Source organism: Bemisia tabaci, chromosome 2, assembly GCF_918797505.1.
Source record: "Bemisia tabaci chromosome 2, PGI_BMITA_v3".
Lineage (NCBI taxonomy): Eukaryota > Metazoa > Arthropoda > Insecta > Hemiptera > Aleyrodidae > Bemisia > Bemisia tabaci.
The window spans coordinates 20,962,486-20,988,548 of record NC_092794.1 but is presented as its reverse complement, the minus strand read 5'-3'; the positions used below and the strand labels follow the sequence as shown (position 1 = coordinate 20,988,548).

The following is a 26,063-nucleotide window of genomic DNA, read 5'->3' as shown; positions in this document are numbered from 1 at the left end:
TGATAACTTGCAGAATTATAAACATAAGAAGCAGCACAAAGACCTTAAAAAAGATCTCTCCAAAAGAATATTAGCTCCTCAAAAGCCAAAAAATCAAAAGACTATTATGGATTTTTTCAGGCGCTCTAATTAGATTGAAGTTTTTCCCCGTGTTTAATTCCAGTTTAATGTCATGACCCTCTATCTATAGTTGTTCATTTTATATTTTTAGTAAAACTAAGAACTTTTTGATGTTTTGACGTTTATGAAGATGTATTTTTTTGGATGAATTGAAGTAACAGGCAACTTAGTTGTTTATTAGTGTGACAGGATAGATGTTTTAACTTTAGTTACCTGTTAGTTTTAGTGTTAACCCAACGTCTATTTTTTCTAATGCACCACTTTTTCATTTTAATAACATTTTATTTTCACTGCTTTCTTTTCATTTTTCTCTTCTTTTCTTTTTTCCACAAAATTTTAACTCCGTCTTCAGTATTTACTCTCATGGTGATAATAGTAACAACTAGAATTTCAATTTATAGACAATTCTATATCGAAAAAAAAAGAGTAATATTCTCAAAAATCTTAATTATGTTATAAGTCATTTATCAGTATATGTCATCAGTCTTATATCAGTCAGTCATTTGGCAATGACTGATGTGACTAAGTTCCTTTTCTCCCCTAGCGTATGAAGAGTAAAAATTTAAACCATGGTAAGGGCGATCAGGTCTTGGTAAATTGTGATATGCAATATGTCCGAATCACAATCTTAGCTGTCCACTGTTAAACGAAATATTTTCTCACTGTAAACGACTAAACGTTTTTGCTCTGTGCGCATTTCAATGGAAAATTTTCTCTTAATTATGGCCTTATTTTCAATTCAAGAATTGTCTTTTTTAAGTCATTGGGTTCGTGGTTAATGGAAGCAATAGGTGCACAATATCAGTAGCATCTGATGGTGCTTAAAATGTTTTTAATTTTTACTCTGCCTGTAATGTTTGTGCAATGACGGAGGCATTATTGGTTAGATTTAATGGAAACAGAGAAGACTAAACGCACTGGATGTAAAACTTTCATGAGTAATCTCTCATTGTCCAAGGTGAGAAAAGAAACTCTAACGCTGAGTTTGTAAGCCGATTATTCTAGGGACTGAACTAACCGGGCTGCATGTCAGAATGCAGGGAGCTAACGTTTTATGAAGGACGCGTGTCAGAATGTGGAGAAGTAATGTCTCATGAATGCTCTGTGCTACACTAAGCATTCTTTAATGGAATTAAATGTGAGAATGGACGGGCCAATCTAGTCATCAGCCAATTTTTTTCGGTTTTAGTGATCAAGGCATGTATATTTTTGCACTTTAGGGTGCAAGGAACTATGTTACCTACACTGTTGTTCTTTTGGGAAATTGAAAAAACTCCAAGCTTTAACACAGAAACTGAATTTCTGAAGGTGGAAAACTGTTTTCCCTTACTTGGGTGAAGGAAAAAAAAGAAAAAATAGAACCTATCATTTACTTATTCATGAGAGCAGTCTTTCGATTTTTGCCTTGAAAAATTTTAGGAGGTATGGCATCGAATGTCAATGAAACCTCAATAATTGAGAAAAATATTCAAAATAGGAAAGGAAACAACTATGAAAATGAATAAGAATACCTCTAATCATTGCAAATGCTTCAATCCATCATTCCTCTGATACAAAATGGAAATAATTTTCTCGCTCATCAAGAAACACATTAACCAAGTTGTATTAGCTTGTATTTGCCTCATTACTAGAACTGACCAAGAGCCGAAGATTAAAACTCGTGTAGTCTTAAACTTGGCTTTGTTCTAATTATTGGTGTGCACATATTTACTGCTTTCTTTTGCTTTTATTTTGCTCAGAATTCTCCTCGGTGTTTTTCAGTTTGTTGTCTTCTTTTGCTTCAATGAATGTAGTTAGTGTGTTATTTAGTCAAGACCTTTACAGTTGATGCTCTTTTATATGCAGGTAAAACATATACTTCTCTCTTTTTGTATATTATTCCTTTTTTATTTATTCGGTTTTTTCTTCTTTTGAAAACCATGCTTAAAGATTCTTTTTTCCCTCCTCAAGTCCATTCCGTTTTCTCAGATCAACCATGTTAACCAGCTTTGCCCCATTTTGCATAGATTTATGAGAAGTTATGTAATCGAATTTGATAGTTTTCATTATGTTATATTAAGTTCCAAACTTGTATTTTAATTTTAATTCATCATGCTCTTATGCATTTTTTACTCTTTACTTGAAAAATAAGTCACCTATCATTCATTGATTTTCTTTTTTGCAGGTTCTCGGATTTAACGCAAGACAGCGTAAAGCCTTCCTTAATGCAATTATGAGGTTTGGTATGCCTCCCCAAGATGCATTCAATTCACAGTGGTAAGACTCAAAATTTTAAGTCTCTTTCTTTCTATTTGGGCGAGGGATATGTTGAAAATCTAGAATGTTCAAGTTTGAAAATGTTTTCTGATATGTGATGTGAACTCAAACCTTGATATTCAACTTTTTTGCAATCATTGAAACAAATCGTCGTATGTTCAGATATTTTCGTGAGATATTGAATATTTATTCATATTTTTTATTTTATTGACTTATTAATTTTATTTTATTTTGTAGAAAGCACATTTTTACCAAAATGTACAATAATTATCAAGTAGCAAGGCAAAACAAAACACAAAAAATAAAAGAAAAGAAAAACAAAGACATAAGCATTCATATTTTGTGCATCGTCATCTAGATGTTTTCGAAGTTTGTCTTTTTGGTGAAGTCAAACTAATGTTACAATTACTTCTTTTGTCAATTTTTACGAGTCTTGGAAACTTAATGCTCACTTTACTGTGATGGGTCTAGGCTACCTGTTAAAAAGGGGTTGTTTTCATCGCAATGATATCTAGGGTTTAAATTGTGCTTAATTCGAATTGGCAAATCGAGTATAGTCAACCTGTATCATAATACTTTTCGTTTAAACGGTGCAATGTACAATGGAAGTTTTATTTAAAACGATCTGCTCAAGATGATTCAGGGTATAATGGTTGCTACTACATTGAAGTGCTCTTCACTTCCGCAGAGAAGTTGTTACCTGTCACTTCAACATTTGTATCATCTTCTCACTCAAGCTAAAAGTGAACACAGAGCTGAAGAAGGTGTTCCTATAATAAAATTATGCTTTAAATTCGATCTTTCAGCAGCTTTGATCAGGGAACTTCATCCAGCAATTTTGCGGTCAGGAAAAAATCAGGGATTGAAAAAAAAAATAATTTGCCACCAACTATGCACTGAAATCAATTTGATATTTAAAGCCGTTGCTGCACTATTCTAGTAACTTTTTTATCAATTCTTGTTTACTTCAATTATTATAGAGGTTTTCTCAACCGTAATTGTATTTTTGTTCATTTTTAGGCTTGTCAGAGACTTGCGGGGAAAGTCAGAGAAGAATTTCAAGGCTTATGTTTCTTTATTCATGCGTCATCTATGCGAGCCTGGTGCCGACAATGCTGAAAACTTTGCAGATGGTGTACCTCGTGAAGGATTGAGCAGACAGCATGTCCTTACAAGGATAGGAGTCATGTCTCTAATTAGAAAAAAGGTCTGGTTTTCACAAAAAATTTATTTGAATTTAAGGTATCTGCAGTATTGTCTGTAAATATATGTACATAAAAATCCATCGTGTACGAAAAAATCCTGGTATCCCCTCGCATACAGTTGAGTGCCAAGTCAACTTTACATTTTTTAAAAACGTTCATTTACTTTTGAGATTATTTACTAGTAATTAAATCGTGGAAGCTAACTAATTCAGTTTTACACAGTTTTCCCTTATGATTAGAAATCAATCAATTTAAAGAACAAAGAAAAAAAAATCAGCATCATCGAAACTCAAGATGTCCAGTCAAACCTGCCAAAATCAGAATGCACCAAGATCAAGGGTTCATTCCGACTCAAAATTAGAGATGCTGACGCCAGGAAAAAGAATCTTGACAACTCTGGAATGAAAACAACACAATTGAAAGCGGCATCCCATTGGCATTAAGCGACCCTTCTGTAGTTTCTGATCATCAAGAGATTACGATGAGATCATCACCCAATCCAATTGACAACAAAGTCTCATATAAAAAAAGTTATTGTTAAGTGCGCTAAATTTTGCAACTAGTAACTACTATTCTTCGGGCTCATTTTAGAATTAATATACATGCCACCATCAGCTTCCCTGTGTAGATAAGGTAATTTTATAAATGACCCAGAAATAGTTGTCCATTAGCGCAAAATGCAATTCAAATCATGGTCTTCATACAGTTGATTATTTATTCGTGAATAATTCTTTTGGTTTCAGGTTCAGGAATTTGAGCACATCAACGGATATTACAGTATTCCAGAATTGATCCGAAAGCCAACAGAAGCAGCTAAGGTTGAAGCTGCCAAAGCTGAAGCCGCTAAATTAGAAGCCGCAAAAACCGAGGACGATAAGAGCGCCCCAGCAAAAACTACAGAACCATCAAAGGATGTAACAGAGGAAGAAACTAAACCAGTGAGTTTTGTTTTTTAAATTCAATGTAGATAGCATTATTTTGCTCAATCTTTTCACGTGATAAAATTAAAGGGACATCCAAGTGCAATTCATGAAGGCACAACTGTCTTATAAATTGTTATATACTTTTTGGCAATTAATTTTTTAGCCTACATTAACAATATTCAGCCCTTCACACCATCGTGGAAATCACCTGAATATAGAAAATACAGCATGTTTTATTCGGTGTTCAAGTAACTTTGGTAGCAGAGTGAAAAGTTGGACTCACGTTTGATAAATTGTTCTGATGGGAATACAAAAAGAAAAATAAAACTTTTATGTCACATTACCTCAAGCATCCTAACTGTATGCACCTATTTTGTTTGTTTTTCTTACATTTTCCTTTTTAATTTTCACAAGTTTTAAAATGAGTGTCCAAGTCACCAATTAAGTAATGGCATTTCTTCCTTTTAATGTTGATGTCTGTCTTTGCTTTAGTCGCAAGGAGAGACTGGAGATGAAGAGAAAGAAAAGCCAAAAGAAGACGGTGAAAGCAAAGATGAAGCTACGTCGGATGTCAAGAAAGAGGCTGATGATACAGCGGTTGAAAAGGTGAAAACAGAGGTCAGTACATTCTTGCATTCTCTTTTCCACACCTTTGGCTTTCAGTTGTTTTAACCAAAAAAAGCAGGCGCTTGTTCAGCCAAAAGGTATGATAGCTTAAGGGATGTTATCCATCGGCAAAACGATATGGTAGATGGTGTACTGGCTAGAAACTGGTTCTAATTATTTGTTGCAATATCTGTTTGTCACAATGTCCTTGACATCTCAGCAAGTGTCATGGTAGAGAATTTTATTATTCATAGACTCAAGGGGGAAAAAAAATGTTTTCCACTATCCAGGTCATGTGTTTGAATCTGTTCCAAGGAAGATTTTACTCTTCACAATTTTCGTAATCTAGCAATTTTGCCCTGCTGTTTTACATTTGTCTAAGCATAGTCAAAAAGAAAAAAAATACAATGAAGTTGCTGTGAGTGTCATGAAGAGATGTGAATAATTGATTTTCAATTTTTTTTCCATTTGAAGCTACGTGAAGAATTTAGATGTGCTTTGCAAATACCCTGATAACCAATCTTTTTTCTTCGAATTAATGGACAGATCAATCGATACGCATCATAGAGCATGACATGCTACCACTGGAATCTTGAATCAATTCTTTGAACATCTAAGATCAGAGACAATGTTTGGGAAGGCTCTAGTTGTGGACACCCCACTGTTGAGCAGCCTGCCCCTGATGCCGTCCATGTTTCCAGCTAGAGAGAAAAGATCTCGTCAAGTCCAGAGATTATTGTAATGTGATAGTGCTATAGGTTGTGTTTATAGGTGCATATTTAATCTCATGCATTCTTATCTTATTCTGTGATCTTAGGAGAAAGAAGAAACAACTGTAACCCAAACTGTCACTGAAACTACTACTACTGAAGTATCCACCGAAGTCAAAGACGAACCCAAGGAGGAAAAAATGGAGGTGGATGAAACGGAGAAGAAGGAAGAGAAAGTAGAAGACGAGAAAAAAGAGGAGGAAGTTAAAGAAGAAACAGTGAAAGAAACTGAGAAATCCGAAGAGAAGAAGGAAGACAAGGAAGTAGTTTTAGAAAAAGATGAAGAACCGACAAAAGATAAAGAGGAAAAGAAAGTTGAAGAAGCCTCAGAAGATGTAGTCAAAACAGAAACGAAAGAGCCGTCCGCTGCTCCTCCTCAAGAAGTCAAGATTGTCGAGGTAAGTTCTGCTTTCTCCTCTCTCTGTAGGAATAAGTCATGTTATTTTTTATGCAACTAATTATTCAACCTTGCGGATCAAACAGGTGCACCAAGGGCACTGACTATGCTTGCTATAAATACTTATGTATGTGCATCTGTTTACTTCTCTAACTTCTTTGCTAGTTTTAAGGGCTCAAATTTCATCTGTCATTGTAAATTTTTATCTATATTTTCAGTATCATATGTATCTACGGAACTATGCTTTTGTGTACTAACTGATATCCAAATCTTAGTTTTTAAAAAGTAAGAGCTCAAATTAGGGAAATAGTTAATTTTAACCAAATATTATAAAGTAGTTTGTAGCCATTAAGCTGAAATGCTCATATTCAGTTCTAATTTGAGACTAAATGTAAGTGCAATGAGCTCTGACATTCTTGAATGGAGAGCTTTGAAAGATTGGCGAGAATGGAATAAAACTGAGTATTGTAGGAGATCTTGCAGTAGGTCTTGATGAAATACATCTTTGGACAAACTGTCTGTTGCACAATGGGTCATAGGCTGTGAATTATGGTACCCATTGTCCTACAGTGAGTCTCGGCTAAGAAAAAAATTATTTACCTTTTTTATGTCATATACTCATTTTCCATGGAATACCTATGAACAAAAAAGATAGGCAAGTGAAAAGGGTAAAGGAGGTTTCTGAGTAGAGGTAGGCCACCCCCTCCTCCCCTTACAAAACACGTTGAGTTGTGACCCGAGCTGTAACTCTGTCATTATGAATCATGAAAGTAAGATTTGCTGAAAAAGTTTTTGGTTTATAGTAGTAGTAAAAATTAGAGTGAATAACTGTGAGCACTAAACCAATTCTATTGAATGTGGGACAGTCAGATTCCATTCACTCAAGTGCTGGTTAGTGTCCTTGTAATCAGGGAAAGGCAGTAAAAAATCGTGATCAAACATAAAAAAACCTCTATTCTGAAGCTATAAAAAGAGGAGAGATATTCGAATTCGTCTATTGGAAGAGGATTATTTCTTTTATGGAAGGTCATATTCCTCTCGTTAGAAAGTCCTTTTTAAATTGTCTTTATGATACTTTTTTTTTAGGAAAAGAAAGTTCTGAAAGATGGCTTACCCCCACTCACTGAAGAGGAAAAGCAAAAACGAATAGCAGAAAGTGAGAAAGCAATGGCTGCTGCAGGCATTGGTCTGGATGAGGAATTAGATCGAACAAAACGAAGATTTATGTTCAATATTGCTGATGGTGGTTTCACGGAATTGCACACATTGTGGCTGAATGAAGAAAAAGCAGCAGTCCCAGGGCGAGAGTATGAAATATGGCATCGCCGGTAAGTTAAAAATTTTTGTGCATGTTTTGGTTCAAAGTGTGTTCTAACATCAATAATCTAAAAAAGAAAAAGATAATAATAAAAGAAACGAAACTGAATTAGCATATTATCCTACCCATTCAGATAAAAAAAAATCATTAAGTACTGAGTGAAAATTATCTGCCTCTTTAATGCAACTGATGATTCCGTTGTTTGCCATTCAAAATTAGGAACAAATGATTTTCCATTCTTATTGCTTCGTACTTTTTCTTTTCCAGTTAATCTTTTGAAAAAATTTGACCTTTGACCCTTTCTATCATCAGTACCTGCTTTTCTGCACTTTGAATGGTTGACAAATGATTATATTACACCCTGTATTTACTTCCTCCTATCTTGTTTGTTTATTCAAACTCCTGTTTTCAGTAATCATGGAATCACGGCAGAAATTTTTGGAATGTTTCCATTTTTGTCTAATCTAATAATGAACCTCATTTCTGAATACCTTTAGTTTTATTTCTGGATGGAAATCTATTTACTTTCGACTGCTTATTGAATGTTAATCAATCAACCCTGATTCATCCAAGCAAAGAATTTTTATCTGTTTACACTGATAGCAAGAATTTCGAAAAAGTGTCCACACCAAGCTTAGAAGTGTGTTTTGTCATAATTTGAATGCAGAGGCAAAGAAACGGGGGGGGATTCTGATCAGATTCTTGCATATTATTTACTCATCAATCTGTTTTAATTCTATCAAATTGATTTTGTAGCTCATGTTCTTGCATCTCTGACTGATTTTTTTTAGGCATGACTATTGGCTCCTAGCTGGCATCGTTACCCATGGCTACGGTCGCTGGCAAGACATTCAAAATGATATTCGATTTGCCATCATTAACGAACCCTTCAAAATGGATGTAGGGAAAGGAAACTTCCTTGAAATAAAGAATAAATTTTTAGCTCGAAGGTTCAAAGTAAGTATTATTCATTTAAATCTGTTGGAACTTATTGGATTATTAAACTCAAATGCAAGTATAACGGTGTTTTTCTCAGATATCTCCTAATGATAAAAATGGAGTGAGGAACCAGTTTGCAAGAAAAAACTGAAAAATCCCTCTGGTAGCTGTTAGAGCATTGATTGATCATTTCCTATAGTGATGAAAAATATTTTTTCCTTTTGCCATCCTTTCTAGCTCTTTCTGCTCAACTTTAGTGATTCTGTCGATGTGACCATACCAGACAAGCTGTTTGCTCAAGACTTCCATCAAAATGTCATTTCCGTCTTAGTTACTTCTAACTACTTATCTCTACTAGAAATCTATCTTTGTTGTTCTGGGCATAGCCCAGGTCCGTTTCTTCAGCTACCAAATCTCACAACTGTCCCTTAAATTTTTGCATTCCGCTTTGATCTTGTAAATTCCCTTCTCATTCTTTTCAAAATTTCCCACAACACAGAACGACCCATTCATTTAAGTTGGAAGTAATGCAGAAGCCAATTTTCTCAGGAAGTCTATTCTTGTTAGGTACCATTCTTTTCCTTAGGAAGACAGTGTAGTATTGCTCACTTATCCCCTTGAAATATTTTTCTAGTTGCTCGAGCAAGCTCTTGTGATAGAAGAACAGTTACGTCGTGCTGCATACCTCAATCTGACGCAAGATCCAAATCATCCTGCCATGTCTCTCAACGCAAGATTTGCAGAGGTTGAGTGTCTTGCTGAGTCACATCAACATCTGTCGAAAGAAAGTCTCGCTGGAAATAAACCTGCAAATGCTGTTTTACACAAGGTTTGTTCAGAATTTGCTGTTTTCTGTTTTCTTCCCTTAGATTTACAGTCTATGATTTGTAGGTATAAGCATAAACATGTAACAAAACAGAAACAATATTAAAGCAAGGTAGAAAGTTGAAAGTTCAAAACAATCCTAAGGCCATTCTGGGAAAATAATTAGAGGCAGAGTCTTGATGTGGTGTGTGGAAATCGAGCATGTTTCGAGCTTCAAGACAACCTACATCCCCTGCACCAACTGCAAGCCTCGAGTTTTTGTGTTTATATTCCTCTTTAGTTCAGTCTCAAAGTAAATCATCCAAAAATAACCAAAATATGAGGACATGTGAATGTTATGCTGTGGAAGAAGAGGTTCAAAGTTCCATCTGTAAAGAAATTACTTGTCCCCTTAATGTGGCTCTTTGTAGGGAAGTGATCCTGGTCTCAAATCGTAAAGGAGATCCTGAGTTTTCAATACTAGTAACTGATCCATTTTAAAATTTAACGTCTTATTGTCAGATCGTATTTTAAATTCTCAATATTTAATAATTTGGGCTATGATGGAGAACTTAATCGATCTTACATCGTAACAAAATGAATTGTTCATACCATGTCTGAACCCGAAACTAAAGTGTGTACTAATTCAAATTTTTTATTTTTGTTTCGCAGGTGTTAAATCAGTTGGAAGAATTATTATCAGATATGAAGTCAGATGTAAGTAGGCTACCTGCTACGTTAGCCAGGATTCCCCCTGTTGCTCAACGGCTTCAGATGTCAGAACGATCAATTTTATCTCGCTTAGCTGCTACAACGTCTTCATCCACTCCTACAACCCCAACAAGCTCACAGCAGCCAGGTAATCAGTTGAAATGTTGTTATGCTAAGAAAATACTTAGGATGAAACAATGTAAATTTTAGAAGCTGACATCACTCCCTTTTTCAAAAACGGAAGCGTTTGTACGAGCTTTTTCAGTATGCAACTCGTGATACAAATTATGGAATACAAATTCAATATGTGTCAAAAAAAGACGGCCCATATGTTTGCCTAACTCCCTTTAATCCTTTTTTGAATCCTGGTTGGATCCAAATCTAAAAAGTGTGCGTTCACATGAGTGCTGGCTAGAAGTGAATTTTATGGTCTGGGGATAAGAAATAGTGTAGTTTGGGGAAGGCGAATTTACTTCCAGTTGCACTTTTAAGTAAGGACTCGACACTTCTATGACATTTTCAATGCGTATTTAAAAATACAATACACTCATTAATCAGAATCGTATCAAACCTGGTTTAAGTTGAATTTGCATATTGTAATGGCATTTACTTATAAGTTTTCAAAGCGCATCTCGTGATTTGGATTGTGAAATAAGTATTCAATCCCTACAGAAAAGCTTGTATGAAAGTGCCTACTAAGAGTTCTCCATACCTACAGATGATCTCGTTGGACCTTTAAATTAAAATGCATCAAGCGGGGGAGGAGAAGGAACTGCATCTTTCGAGCATGGTCAAGACGCTCATTCATTGGTCGAAATTTTGCATAACTAGTTTGATGAATCAGATTTATCTCACGGTCAGCTAAATTTAATTTGATGACCTGCCCTAGATTGATGAAAAATGACAAAATGTTCTATTGTCTAGTCCAAGCCGTGTTGGTAAATCAGCAAAATTTGATAGAATCTTAATCCTACTTACACTAATTACACACAGTAAATACTTATTTATACATAAAATAATTTTAAGTTTTAACCCATTACTAGTACAAGTATTATTAGTTAAAAAGGATTTATGTGTTTTCTCCGGAGTTCCCTCCACAAAAAGTAATCACATGCAAGTGTGCAGTTATTATGAAAATTGATATTTTATTTCGGTTTATTTGGGGGAAATTTAATTTTGCTTAAAATCGTGTGCAAATCAAATACAGTAAGACCTCGAATTATCAGATCACGATTTAACGGATTTCGTGATTTAACGGATCGATCCTCCAGTCTCTTCAGCGGGACTCACTCGCGTGATTTAACGGATTCGGCCTAAGGTCCCGTGAAATTTGATAAACCGAGGCCTTACTGTAAAAACTGGTAAGTGTTCTCCTTTAATTTAAGAAGAAAATCAAGGGTTCTGTATGAAGGACCATCTCGGAACAGTTGTTACGAATCGTTCTAACCATTATTCTTCCTTTCAGGTGATGTTGGCAGCCAATTCCCTGTCGGTTTCCAAGCAGCTCAATTGCCAGGAGCTTATGCCAATGCTAACTTCAGTCATTTCCGACCGCAATACAGCGTACCTGGTCAAACAACTACATCCCAACAGGTATTAAAATAAGTCAGTAGCATCTCCTTTTGGTTCCTGGGCCTACAGCAAATCTGTGTGATGACAAATTTTTTTGAAAGATCATCTCATGATTGAATTGCCTAACTTTTCCCCGATATTAAAAGAATCTCAACACCAGTTGGAGATCAGTGACTCTTTGCACATTTTGATGAAACTGAGGAAAGTTACTATGAAGTTCATCCTAGGTCCAAAACCGAAAATTGGGCGATTTTTTGGTTAGTGTGCAGTACTTCCATAGCTTTTGCTGCAACCGGGGTTTTCGCTAATCTGGGGTGAGCTTGGTCCCATTTTTTCCTGATAACCAGGGTTCAACTGTATTTTTTTAAAAAAATTAATGCATCAGGTAAATGCTGCTGGCAGGCTATATGAAACTATCTGACTCAATCGATACGGACAGTATAAGAATTTTTCATAAAGTCTCTCCTTCAGTTCTCTCTAAAAATCCTTGAAAAATCTCTTAGAAGTCTTTGCCAAGACCTTTAAAGTCCTTGATCTTGTAAGCTGCAAATCCTCTGAAAAACCTCAGAAGTCAGTTCCTAATTTTGATAAAGTTTCATGAACCACTCCTATGTTTGGCTCACACATCATGTTGCTAATGTTTAGGATGTGTGCAGAGTGTGTGTAGGATGGTTGCTTGCAACAAGTATTATTCCAGGCTTGTGTGGCCTTTGCCGCAATATGTCATCACCTTCTGGCCAAAGTATCAAAAGCGCCAATTGTGCACCGATCTCCATGAGACTGGTGTAAAACGGAAAAAATTTATATAGTTTTTTTTAGTTAAAAGTTTTATACTATAAGAACACAAAGGAGAAATTTTGTGTATACGATCAAAATCACTCCAAGCATCTGATTTGAATAGAATTCTAAGAGAAAAGTCATATTAAGTGTCCATTTTGACGCTTGTGATACTCTGTTTTGAGACTTCATGGCGCTCAACTGTTTATTTTCTTAATTTATTTAGCAAATTTAACTCAGAGTAACAGACCATATATGTCTTTTAAAAAGCACAAAATTATAACTTCTGACAACTGAATTATTGTTTACAAACCAGAGAAGTCTTGCATTGTAGAATGTTATTCTACATTACAATAGATCATCAAGGGCGTACGTGATACTTTGGCCGGAAAGTGCCAATATTAGCTTTAAAAGTGTAATCAACTGATCCCAATTTTGACTGCAAATCTAATTCGATTTGTACTTTTTGTTTCAGTGAACCCACAATTTGTTTTCTAGAGATCCTCACATCCTATGAGCCAGCCAGTTTTTATTTTTTCATCACCTTTTAAATTTCTGAGATTTCTAAAATTTTCATCCTGGAATAATTCCATCTTTATTTCTCCTGTATTTTTTCCCTAGTTAAAGGTGCACAGAATAACCTCTCTACTTCTCTCTCCTATTAAGAAATAATATTTTAGCAAATATTGTACAGATGTTTCGTCAAACCCAATAATGAACTTTACTGTTTCATTGCAGTTGTAAATATTATTAGAGCTAGGCTTGAACATTTTTTAGTATAGATATTTGTTCTCTCTACTCATTGAGTTTTGGTCTGATGGTGGATTTTGTTTTTATTTCTGGACTTTTGGCTTGTTAGCTTTTATGTATTGCATCAATATTTTTCATCCTGTAATAATTTTGTTGAACAGGTAGGGTTAAATGGTTTTCTCATTGAATTGCCTATGGATCGCCCACTTATTTTACCTATTATAAATAATGAGTCAGTTGATTCAATTTCTCAATGCATCTTTTAAAAGTAATTTGTGAATGGAGCTCATGCTTATCTCCCCAAATTTGTCTTGATAAAAGCAACAAGAGGAAAAATTAATTCTAAAATTCATAAAATTCGGGTAGCTAGAAAGGGTCTGAGTTACTCGCTGAGGTATACGGCAAGTTACATTAAGTGAGCAAAATAGTGGTGGAATCTGCAGTGAAAGAATACTGGGCAACACAGTAGTGTTTTACCCATCAAAGTAACATGTAAAGTTGAAGGGTGCAGTCTCAAGTTAAGTGCTACCGCTGCCACCTGGCAAACAGGACCTAATTTGCCGGACTCAAAAGCCTGCTCAAGTGGTTCTATTCAGATGCTTTTGGGACAATGTGGCACAAACAACCTCTGTGCCTCTGCAGGGACAAAGTATTTAACATGCGCATCATTCCCATGCCCTAAACTTTAACTAACACCTGTTTGCAAGCCAATTTTTGGTAGGCAATTTTATTTGTTTTAGTGTGTTCAAATTTTGAAATTTGAAAGTTAGAACTTTGTAAGGATCCCTTTATCTGTATGCTATCACTTGCATATTATTTATCCTATATAAGAACTTCTGTCGACCCCTTCCCCCGTTCCAACTGCAATTAACATGTGAAATCATCAATTTTGACTGTCACACAAATGTAATTTAGTCCTAAGATAAATGTGGTTTTTCCAACTTTCATTTTTGTATAACATTTGTCTTTGTGTTGATTTCTCTACACCCTTTATTATTATAATAAGTATTGTTTTTCTTACCCAAGTCGAAGGAAATCGGGCATTCTCCCTATTATCTGACCTTTCAGTGAATTTCAGTGTTTTAGATTCAAAGAAAATATTGTATGTATCTTTACTTACGTGCACAGGTTAAACTTCATGTTCTCTTTCTCCATTTTTTATCATGAATGAATTTCTCTCGTATCTTTATGTGTAATTATTTTAATAAACCACATTTTTCTCATGATTTGCTTCCTCCTTTTGTTCCTCCTGCTCATAAAGTGCTAGAAAAATTTTCTGGTGTTGAATCAGCCAGTCAGATGAGGAGGAGTTTGATGTACCTACCATTAGCTTGAAAGTATGCGCAGCATTATATCGCTCCAGAACTGTCTCCTATTAAAGGAATTTAACTTTCTCATCATAGACGTTAAAAATATATTCGAACAAGTTGCCTCAGTCAAATAGATGTCAACATGAGCAAATAGCAGCCTTTAAGGTCTGGAAATATTATATCTTACCAAGCCAAGAGCGACTCCTGCTTTGCTAAGAAAAAACGCCATAAGAGCCCTCAGACGTTGCCAAATTTCCATAGATAAATTAAAAATTTACGGACTAACTATAAGTGGTAAACATTGCTCTCCAGATTTTTTAGAGAATTTTGCTCGTAATTTGATCTAAAGCATCTGAAAATACAAAGAAAAATTGGAATTGTTATCATATTACATATTTATTTTTACCTCAAAAGTAGGTATAGACAGTTGCAGTTGGATTGCATTTTGCAAAAAGGAACCAGGAGCATTTCAATGTTGCGAAGATTGTGCAACTTCTACTGTCTTGGAAGAAAAACCTGATTATCTATAAACAGCATCTATTATACTCGCTAAAAACTGTATATATAAGACAAAATTACCATGTAAATTTTATATTTTATATTTTTCTCAGGATGTCAATAGTTAAATTACAATACATGAAGTTGTACAATCTTAGCTAGAAACAAAGTCGGCTCTTTTCAATCATTTTCGCACCTTTATTTCAAAGTTGTCCCGTTTTTGCCACGATACCCTCTCCACCTACTAGAAGCTCGGCTTCGATCAAGGTCAAGTGTTACGATTGGTCCAAAGCCATCGAATGAGCCAACCGGAAAATCGCTCGAAGCAGTCAGAAAAACTCAGAGGAAAAACTGGAGAAAAGCAGTGTGGAAATGGAAGAAACTAGATAGGGGGCCTAGAAAAATCACATAAAAGTATCAGACTTTGTTGGCAACCTCGAAGATTCTGAGAAGAGTTCCGAAAAACTGAAAAGTTCCGTTTCGGTAAGCAAAGATATGCACAGCACATTTCCATGTCATGATAAGAAAAACACGGATCTAACGTGTAATGAGAACTGTGACGAAGTTGGGTCACATTGGCGTGCGTGAAGCAGTGTCTGCTCCTTTCTGGAGCTTCATTTTCATTGGCTAATAGGCCCGTGTGTATCCTACGTCACGACTGGATCTGAAGGTGGCTGCCACGCAATTCACTATCACGAGGTCACCTTACCGCTTTCCAATTGTTGTTATCGCCCTGTTGCAAAGTGTGCAGCCGTGCAACGTGAGAGTTCATGTCAATGTCAATGTACATATCTCCATATCTCTTGTTCTCGCCAGTAGCTATCGTTCGAATCCGTCGTTGTATTGTTTCTAAGATAATGCCTTCATCCTTTCGTGCCGTTCCTGTGTTGTCCTTTGACTGCAGTCTTTACTAAAATCGTTCGACAACCAGATCGTCATCACTCTTCGTGCGTCGCGCTTATCAGATCACCGCAAAAAAACCGTGCAATTTCCGTTAAGTACCCCTGGCATTTACTGAATTACTCCACAGTGATCGTATATGAATTCATAATGCGCAGTTGTGTTTAACATTTCGCTGTCAGTTGTGTTATGGCATTGCTCAGTTCATTTGAACATGTGTGTGATTATAATAACGTAGGTAGTGTGAGGTTATGCAATAAAGAGGATTATGCTATGTCGCCGGAGACGAAAAGACATATCCCTCCAACCTCCGACACCATCCAAACGAAGCCATTCCCAATCCGAGGTGAGTATTTGTAACTTTACATAATCGTCCACCAGTAGCCTGACTCTGCCACTCGTAACTTTGATATTTTGCTCTCTTGTTGACTGCATACCCTCGCCGTAGACAACTCTGCTCTTTATTCAGCCAAGTAGTATGTAGTACGAGTCACAGAATCAAGCTGCTGAAATTACAACTGTTGGTAGTTGCGTGGTGCGACAGGGAGAATAAATATTTTCATCCTCGCTCAGTGCCTTTCCTTCTCAGACGCCAACGGAATAAGTCAGTCAGTTCAGGAAAACAATCCTTAACCCCCCTCAACAATCTTCAGATTGTACAAGGCACCCGTATTGAAAAATCTAGTTTTCAATTTACGTGGTGCTGCGTTATGTTTTTATCAGCAAGTTCACTGATAAGTTTTAGTTCAGTGAAAATATAGTAAGAGTTTTATCCTCAAGATGTCATTATTTCTGTGGAAATTGCTATCAGATCCTTAAACAAGCATTGATACAGACTCTACAGTATTAACTTATACTCCGCTACTTGCAGGAACAGGGCAGAAGTTTTGTATCTGATCCCTTGCCTATTTTAACCCGCAAATATTGATTGCAATACAACCTCTGAATACTGAACTGTGTGCCCATTCCTATATGAGGCGATGAGCTGTACTTATTCTGTCATGATAGAATTACTTATCCTGAGAGTAAGAGTTCCTCATGTCACTGCATTGCAAATTTGTCGTGGGTGGTGGCCTCCAGCTGTCAAAAACAATAATGACAATCATCAGGCCAGCAAGGATCATTGGGTGAAAGCCGTATGTCATCGCATGTAGTAAACTGATGCCACATGGTGGTTTTCATCTGGGGAAAATGTTAAAAGGAGTGCACCGTTTAATTATGTGTTCCTTCACTGCAAGGAAATGAAACTCGAAAATCCACCGTAGATGCGCTACAAAGACATGGTCTCCACCAGTCTGGGAAACTGAGACTTGTTACCCAGGGAATTTCATCTGGTCGTGAGAATCAGGGAGCTTTTATGGGGAAGTTTATGGAAAAGACTGGAAATTTATGAGATCTTGAAACTTGAAATCTGAAAAAAAAAAAAAAAAAACATCAGCTATCCTCGAAATCAAACTGAATCTCGGTCTGGTGGGGGTGTCAATGCTCTGAATTACACTCTAAACAGTGAACTGAGGAATCAGTTTCAATGCTGTTTCCAGCAAGCCTTTGAAGTTAAGTGTGATGATTAAGTCACAGATGTACGTATTCTTACATTTAATCATTGGAAAATCACTAGGCCTAGTCTATACCCTCCGGGTATATTCCTGGTCACGTGGACGCTATTAGTTTTATGTCAAGAATGATTCAAAAGGATTCACTCTCCATGGTAGCACTGAAATAGGTTGTCATTGATATTTTTTAAATCCAATTCGATGTAAAGGAGAATACCTATGGTGATGTTAAAATCTTTACTGCGGTGTTTTTAAGTATAGGTGAAAAATCCCTCGGAGCATGATTTATGTCACAGTATACTATTGGGTGCCCGAAAATCGCGATAAAACCTCTAGGACGGAGGGTCAAAAAGCGAACATGTCGGTACTTTAGTTGCTCGAGGAGGTCTCTGAAACCATTCCTTGAAACTTTCCCCTTACGCTTACGTAGATGAGGAGAGAAGTCACGGCGGTCGAGAAGAGATGCAAAGACAATGACGAAATACATGCAAGTCGTATGGAAGTTGTCCCAAACGCAGGGGGCACGTGGCATACGCGAACAGGGACGGGGTCATTTCTTAGGAAAAACGCCGTATGAGCCTTTAGGCATTGTCAAATTTCCTTCGATAAATCACGAAGTTTCGGGAAGATTTTAAAATATTTTTCTGCGAATTTTTCGGAGGGTCTCGCTCATTACTTGAGCTAAAGTGCCTGAAATTTTCAATGTAAAAGATTAATAAAGTTTCTCAAAAATAAGTATTTCCTAAGAGGCAATTTGGCAACATTCGAAAGCTCATACGGCGTTTTCCCTTAGCACGGCAGAGCTGGTTGACGTCGGGGTCTCGCACACTTCCGCGCTAAGGAAAAACGCCGTATGAGCCCTCGGGCGTTGCCGAATTTCCCGTGACAAATCACAGATTTTCAGGAAAACTTCCAATTTTTCACAGAATTTTGGTCTTGGTGTGATCTGAATAGTCAAAATTTCCGAGGAAAAATATTCATACGTTTCTTCCAAAGTAAACATTTTCTAAGAGGAAATTTGGCAAGTCTTTAATGTTCACACGGCGTTTTTCCTTCGCACTGCAGCATAGTAATCGGGTCCCCACCCGATGACCGAACGCCTGACTATCGCAACGCGAAATGGGAGCCGGTTTTTGCACTGTCGTTTGGGTTCGGGACCACCGTCCGATAAGGGCACCTATAAGGAGTCTAGAGCTCTCAGGCGAAGTCAACGCACGGCCATGCCTTGGAGTAAACCCTTGGACCCACACGGGGGACGAGCAACAAACCTGGCGGCAGGCGTGGCGTCGTTAAGACGAGGCTTAGGTACAAGAGGTTATGGTCCAAAATCTGTCCATAATCCAGAGATCCGTCAGCGCTACCTGTACTTTCTTTAGAGCCCGCCTTGTCGGTGCGGGGTGCTCCATCCGCGCCTTCGAACTGTGCTGGTCGGGTCGCGGGTAACCAAACGTTCGTGCAAACGTCCTAGAGGAGCCCTGTTTCTATAAGGGATCTTAGAAACGAGTTGAGCTTCGGTCGCAGATGTCGCACACGAACGGATGCCGGATATTGACAGGACATAAATGAGGGCGGGACACCGGAAATCGGTCTCGCAGATGACGCGATCGCCAACTGGAAATCGGCCCCATGGATGACGCGATCGTACAATGGAAACCGGATACTGGCCCGATACAGTCTTCCCAGGATTCCGGATATTAGAAGGATAGATGTGAAGGCTGGACTCCCGCGACCGGATATTGATCTCACGAATGACGCGATCGCACACTGATAACCGGAAATGGGTCTCGTGGATGACGCGATCCGACACTGGAAGTTGGTCCCACAGATGACGCGATCGCATACCTACTGGAAACCGGAAATGGGTCTCATGGATGACGCGATCGGACACTGGAAATTGGTTCCACAGATGACGCGAGCGCATACTGGAGACCGGAAATTGGTCCCTTGGATGACGCGATCAGACATTAGAAACCGGATATCGACCCGGCTGAATGTCATGGCCCGACGGCATCTTTTTCCGGATTCCGGATATTGGCTGAACAGATGTGGTGATGGGACTACCATAATCGGATATTGGTCTTACAGATGACACGATCGCATACCGGAATCACTGAAAATTGGAAATCGGTTCCACAGATGACGCGATCGCATCCTTGAAACCGGAAATCGGCCTTGTGAATGTAGCGATGAGAAGCTGGAAACCGGACATCGATCCGGTTGAATGTCATGGCCCGATGCCGTCTTTTCGGGATTAGTGGCTGAATACATGTGGCGCGGGACTCTCGCAATCGGATATTGGTCGCACAGAATAACACGATCGCATACTAGAAACCGGAAATCGATCCCACGGGTGGCGCGACCTAATACTAGCATATTTTTCGGACAGATGCCACCGGCAAATACAAATTTTGATGGATACCGGACACAGGCCAGGTAAATGTTGCAACTAAATACCGGAAATCGGATATTTGTCGGATAGATACCGCGGCCGGACAACGAATTTTCCCGGAGAGTAAAACAGGATATCCTGGCTGAACACGCTAGTCTCCAGCCTTTGGTACATTGTAGATTTAATCGAGATTTTAAACCGGAAATGACCTCATGACCAGGCCATTTAGTATCACTGTTTAGCAGCTCGCTAAGAAAATATTAACAGACTGTTCGATACTTCTAGATGACATTTTTACTGAAAGTAGATACCCTAAGAACCTTTTCTTTCCCTACACTTCAGGTTTTTACTTGTCGTCTTTTAAGTTATGCCGTGCTGACTTTTGGAGAGGTTTGAATTTTGGCAGCTCTCACTGAAGAATGGCAAATATCCGTGACCTGATGTTTTGGCATTTATCAGTCTTACTGTAGAGCTATTTACATTCAAATTTGTACTCCGAAAAAATGATTTCTTCATCTTCAAATTTGGACCTAAACGCGAGAACAGTTTTGTGAGTTCAAGCCCCATTTTAAAGCCTATATTTAACCATTCAAATTCGGAAGTTGGTGAAAAGAAATCTGTGTGCATTGCGTTGAAAGTCCATACTGACAAAGAACTGAACTTAATTTTTTGTCTTGCCCTGTTGCGCGCCTAAATTTCTTTATAGGTATCAAGTAATAGAAACTATTTGTGGTCTTTTTAAACCGAAACGAATACGCATGCATTCAGTTTCAACAATTTCTGAGTTGCTCAAGCCCAACCGTGTTGGTTAACTTGGCATGGGATGGCCCAGCACTACCGTGCTGAGGAAAAACACCCCATGAACATTTGAGAGTCGCCAAATTCCCCCGATTTTTGTATTTTTGAGGTAAGGTATGCATATTTTCTCCTTAAAATTTTCAGATCCTTTGGATTAAACTGCGAACAAAACTGTCTGAAAAGTTCAAAGAAAAATGTTAAAAATTTTCCCCAGTAAATTCGGTTGTTATTGAAGGAAATGTGGCAACGTCTGAAAGCTCATATCACGTTCTTTCCTAGCGCGGCAGTATAGGAAGCGGTACAATTTTTTTTTTTTGGCGGAACAATATGGTACAAAAATAGATAAAAATTCTGACGATGAGAATAGTTTGATTATCAAAAGTGTGTTTGTGGTGACGAGGGGAGGGGGGGGGGGGCTGGAGACATGGCGCCGGTTAATTGATGGAGCCTCGAACTTGCAAGTTCAAGTTGGTCGGGCTTCAGTGGGGACTCGTCGAAGGGAAGAAGGCCGGAAGTGTGGGAGCTTACGAGTCGCGAAGCGGGGCGGGTTATGATGGCGTGTTATTTTTATTTGATAATCCCTCGGCTCGGCTCGCGGCTCGGGAAATCTGCCGTGCTAAGGGAAAACGCCGCATAAGCCTTCAGGCGTTGCCAAATCGTCTTCGATAAAACACGAATTCCCCGGCAAACTTATGAATATTTTTCTTTCAATTTTTCAGAGAATTTTGTTCGTATTTTGATCTAAAGTTCCTGAAGATTTCAAGGAAAAATATTCATAATTTTCCTAGAAAAACAAACGTTTTATCGAAGGAAATTTGGCAATCCTCGAATGTTCATACGACGTTTTTCCTCAGCACGGCAGAAATCGCGTCGTGTCGCGTATCACCCGCCACTCGGAGACGGACCTTGATCGAGCTCTCTTCTCTTGAGAGAGGGCCAAATTTCAGCGGCAACACGTGGGCATTCATTGGGCATCCTATCGCCGATTAACACCATTGTCAAATTAACGCATCGGAGAGCGTTATCACTCCAGGGTTGCCAGCACAATGGCGTTTAATAATTGAGGCATTTTCGGTGAGAGGATATTTGAATCAGTGAGTTCGAAAACACACCAACTCAGGTTTTTTCGATTTCACTTTTTACGGTTAAGCAACACTAATGGATAGAAGCATAAACACGCAAAAGTTTATTTCGAAATTGCAATCGGAAGTGCTCGAAACAGCGACGGGAAAAGGGAAGAATCGAAGTATTTCATCGGAAATACCAATTTTTGGCCATTTCAAGGGAAACGGTGACCATCCGATTTTGCGGTTTTTTTTCTTTTCGGTTCAGTAGGTATACCTTGCTTCAACAAGTTATATGAATATTCAAGCGTTAATTAGGTCGAAAAATATAAATTTTTAAGGGCAGATTATGAAAAATCAGTATCTGAAAGTCGGTAACACACCAACTCGGAAATTTTTAAACGCTTAATTTTCTGTCATCAAACATTGTGTATCAATTTCAACTTGGTGCTCTACAAAGTCTCTAAGTACTCGTCCTTTGGCACCAAACAGGTTTTTCTTAAACATACTTCTTCGCCCGCTGCGCAGTTTTAGGTGTGTCCTGATTTTTTTTTTTTTCCGAGTTGGTGTGTTTTCGAACTCACTGATTCATTTGAAGGGCTTGGAAGACAAGGCGCATAAGTACAGTTTTTGAAAAATTTGAGATAATGATTTCGACTGAAACTAGCTTAAAATATGCTCTGTAAAAAATTCGCTCCCAAATTCCAATTTTTAAATATCAAAACGTCAGTTTGAACTTTCTTTCCGCCATAAGGGTAAGGGTTCATGTAATCTCGAAACTTCAAACTCGTATTTCTCGAAGTAGCAAATACTGCACTTATGCGCCTCGTTCTCCAAGCCCCTCTTTTGAGACTCTCGATGTGCTAAGATTGTGCAACGTAGTTCTCTAGTTGTGAGTAACTTATCCGATGGTTCTGCTACGAATTTTTCCCCGAATCAGTTCGGAGTTTTTCCTCACTATTGTAAGGAAGTCAGTCGACTGTGAATGAATTTCATCCGCCGCAAACGCTATAAAAAATTGCACAATCTTAACGGCATTGGAAGCCTCGCACGTCATTTTACTGAAAAATTCCTCAATCGAAAGACTTGTTGAAGCTTTCAAATCATTTTTCAGTATCTTAAAATCATCTTCAAAAGGTTTTATAAAAAAATATTTGAATGCATATAAAAATTATAGTTATCGAGAATTTTTTTCTTATTTTAGAATTGTTGTTAAAAGTGGGTTCCTTTAAAAAAGAATCTTTACTATCTTAATTCTAAAGTCAAAAAGCGACAAATATTTTTTAACATTTGAAGAAAGTTTTACCCATAGAAAGCCTAGTTTATGTCTTCTAAAATCGCCTAAAACATATCTTAAGTTGAGGGGCTCGGAGGACAGTGCAGTTTTTGCTGTTTCGATAAGTAGGTACGTGTTAAAATCTTCCAAATTGCATAGAGCCCAATGGCGGAAAGGAAGGCGAAACTCATATTTTGATGCTTAAAAATTGGATTTCACATGTGAATTTTTCTCAAAATGTATTCCAAGATCGCTTAGTTTTAGTTGAAATCACTAATATCTCGATTTTTTACGAAACTACATTTATGCACCCTGCGTTCCAAGCCCCCCGCCTCAATTATTACTAAAATATGTGTTTCTGAAAAGTCAGAGGGAGACAGTTTTAGAACGAACTTCTTTTTTCGGTGCACTATTAGGAAGCATTTCAACTTTACCAGGCGTCATGCGCAAAATGTATGTAAAAATGAAGCCTTGGCATCTGAAAACTCGGAGCACAGGCCCAAAGTGACACCTGAAAAAAGTCAGAAGCAACCCGCCGTGAATTCTTGAAACAGTGTAGCAATCCCGTTTTGCATTGCAATAGTTAATTTGCGCCTCTCGGAAAGTTTCTTGCGCCGTGTGTAATACGTATACAAAAATTAATTTTGGTCTCTAAAAATTGTGGTCAACTTCCAAGAAAAAATTGGTTTGCCAGCCCAGATAGCATCCAAAATTGAACCCTATTGTCTACTCAGAAAAAAGTATGCATCTGAAAAATCCGTGTATCAGCTTATTGTTCACTCAGAAAAAATTCCTGTCGGATCAGCTGGAATTCCGGTCAAATATGCTGCAGACGAATTCTTTTTGAGGCGACAGGAAATCTTATCGCTCTTAAAACTTGTCTAAAGCAATTTTCGGTTGTTCAACCTGAAATTCTTGTCTCTGTGTATTTGATAGGAACATTTTTCGCGGTGTTGGAGCGTTCACTGCCGTCGGAAGCAATCCAGGGTGTCCAAGGGCTAGTAACAATAATTTACGAGGCATATTAACGCTCATTTTTATCATATCCTAACATTGCATGACTAAGAACGGAAGGCCTAAGAATCAAGTACAATGTCTCCTTCCTTACTTGAATGCTGACCACCCTCAGATTATTGGACCGTCTCTTCACTGTATGGTGTGTCTGAAAAATTTCCGGAAGCTAACAAATAGGAGAAATTGAAGTATATTTTACGTATATGTCGGCAAAGCTGAACGTAATATTTTTGACACGAAAAAATTATGGCTTTACACGAGCCAAAAACACCTCTATTTTTTTATGGTTACCAGTTGCTGAACGCTACCCACGTTAAACCTATCGATGGTCTAAGTGCGCAAAACCACTTATCCCCATTGCGGTGTTCAAAAATGTGCCTCCTATTTTAAATTTTGAAGAGATTCAAGCCAACTCCATAGCTTGCTTACACAGAATATTTCGCCGACAGATCCCGAAGAAAAAATAAAGTAGGTATGACAGGAAGTCTGCAACGTTGCAAATGGAGATACGTGATTTCGTATTTTAGCCATCGATATTATAAAATCACTTATTTTCGCGAACCCCCCCCCCCCCTCTTTGCCATACCAGCAATGTAGTGGGACGGAGTCCATTCGTTTAATTATTCTCTAATTACCTATGCATTTTCGATCGTCTCGCTCTAATCTTACATTTGCTTCCTGAAGAAGTAGCAGTTTAGGAATACTTAACTTCCACCTTATCTCAGAAGCCAATCAATTGTGCAGGCTGTTAGATTTATTCTTATCACTGAGTTTACATAATACGTACGAATATTTTACTGCTTGCTCAGTTTATATGGGCACTGCATTGCTTGCGTCATTAAGTTGTCGTTTGATCGTACCCCTTTCTTTCGGTTGCCTTGGGAAGGTCGCAAGTTGACTCCATCTATACTAACCGTTCCTGTTTGGATTCGTGATGAAAGTCTCTTCAGGTGGGTTCATCGAAATTGTGCCCACCCAAGATAAGGTTGTTCGGAAGGTCTATAAAAAATGAATTCGTTTTGAAGTGGACAGGACCACGCGAAAAGGAACTAATTTTTTTGACTCTCGTTAGGCTACCGCCATTGATCTTTTTGTGTATACATAGACCTAATTTTTCTATGAAAGTTCTAGTCCACGTCCACGAAAACATCAATATCGCAGTTTTCGATCTGCGCCGAAACCGGTCTTTTGAATTGTTCATTTTATACTCCTCGTAGCGAGGAGTCTCGGGTTCGAGGGGAAAAGCGGTTCGGGTGTTTCATAATACCACCCGTGCGCAGCCTTGCCTTGGTTGCCGCAAAAGTAAAATTGCCGCGCCGGAAAACGCCGCGCCGTTTGAAAATCCAGTCGTTGCCAACTTTCATATTGTTAAAACTTATTTTTGTAGGTAAGTTAAGAATACATTTCCTTGAATAAGGATTTCCTTTCTTAGAATCATTTAAGTACAGTAGACTCTGGATTATCCGGCTTCGTATTATCCGGACTCTGGATTATCCGGATCGATTTTGCAACCATGTAACTACGTACGCATTCCGATAAGTGAGCGGATCCGCGGAGAAGCGGTCGCAAGGCATATTGGCGCCTGCAAGGCTGAAGGAATACTTCACGCATTGCGCCAAACAGTGAGGTCGGCATGGAACGCATTAGCGCCTACTAGATTGCATAAATACTTCTCGCATTACGCCAAACGCAGTGCAGTCGGTTAGTTAGCCTAAAACGCACATTAGCGGCTACAAGACTGCATGAATACTTCACGCATTGCGCGCTTTAATCGTTGTATTGTAATTTATCGTTGTCGGCTACCATTCACAATCACCGTTGAGTCGTTCAGTTTGGCGTTAACCTTTTAAATTCGTGTTGGTATGTACATGATGTATACCTACATAATAAGAATACTGTGGTGTTGGTTGGTGGTGTTTGTGTTTACTATTATTATCCGGATTTCTTTTTCATCCGGATCGGGCGCGGCACCGATTAATCCGGATAATCCAGAGTCTACTGTACTTAAGTTGTGTAGAAAATATTCTGAAAATACAAAAAATAGAAGCTCACAAGTTTTCCTGGAAATTCATATTTAATCAGAGGAAATTTGGCAACGCCTGAGTGTTCTTGC

The 26,063-nt window shown here is 38.0% G+C and overlaps 2 protein-coding genes across 5 annotated transcripts in view; both read left to right on the top strand.

Annotated features, from left to right (window-relative positions):
• Positions 1-14,374, top strand: part of Mi-2 (chromodomain-helicase-DNA-binding protein Mi-2 homolog) — a 51,926-nt gene extending 37,552 nt beyond the window's left edge. The window contains exons 23-33 of the mRNA XM_072296896.1: positions 2,285-2,376; positions 3,397-3,583; positions 4,325-4,519; positions 4,997-5,122; positions 5,928-6,278; positions 7,364-7,605; positions 8,387-8,552; positions 9,169-9,363; positions 10,011-10,197; positions 11,515-11,642; positions 12,874-14,374. Coding sequence (XP_072152997.1) covers positions 2,285-2,376; positions 3,397-3,583; positions 4,325-4,519; positions 4,997-5,122; positions 5,928-6,278; positions 7,364-7,605; positions 8,387-8,552; positions 9,169-9,363; positions 10,011-10,197; positions 11,515-11,642; positions 12,874-12,876 — 1,872 coding nt within the window. The 3' untranslated portion in view covers positions 12,877-14,374. The remainder of the gene's footprint in view (positions 1-2,284; positions 2,377-3,396; positions 3,584-4,324; positions 4,520-4,996; positions 5,123-5,927; positions 6,279-7,363; positions 7,606-8,386; positions 8,553-9,168; positions 9,364-10,010; positions 10,198-11,514; positions 11,643-12,873) is intronic.
• A 1,393-nt stretch (positions 14,375-15,767) lies between these two features.
• Pfrx (6-phosphofructo-2-kinase/fructose-2,6-biphosphatase) overlaps positions 15,768-26,063 on the top strand; it is a 36,890-nt gene continuing 26,594 nt past the window's right edge. The window contains exon 1 of one of the 4 annotated variants that reach the window (XM_019060754.2): positions 15,768-16,202. In XM_019060754.2, the coding sequence (XP_018916299.2) occupies positions 16,046-16,202 (157 nt within the window). In that variant the 5' untranslated portion in view covers positions 15,768-16,045. Of the gene's footprint in view, positions 16,203-24,869; positions 24,901-26,063 lie in introns of those variants that run through there. The other 3 variants (XM_019060757.2, XM_019060755.2, XM_019060756.2) reach the window with 3 other exon arrangements.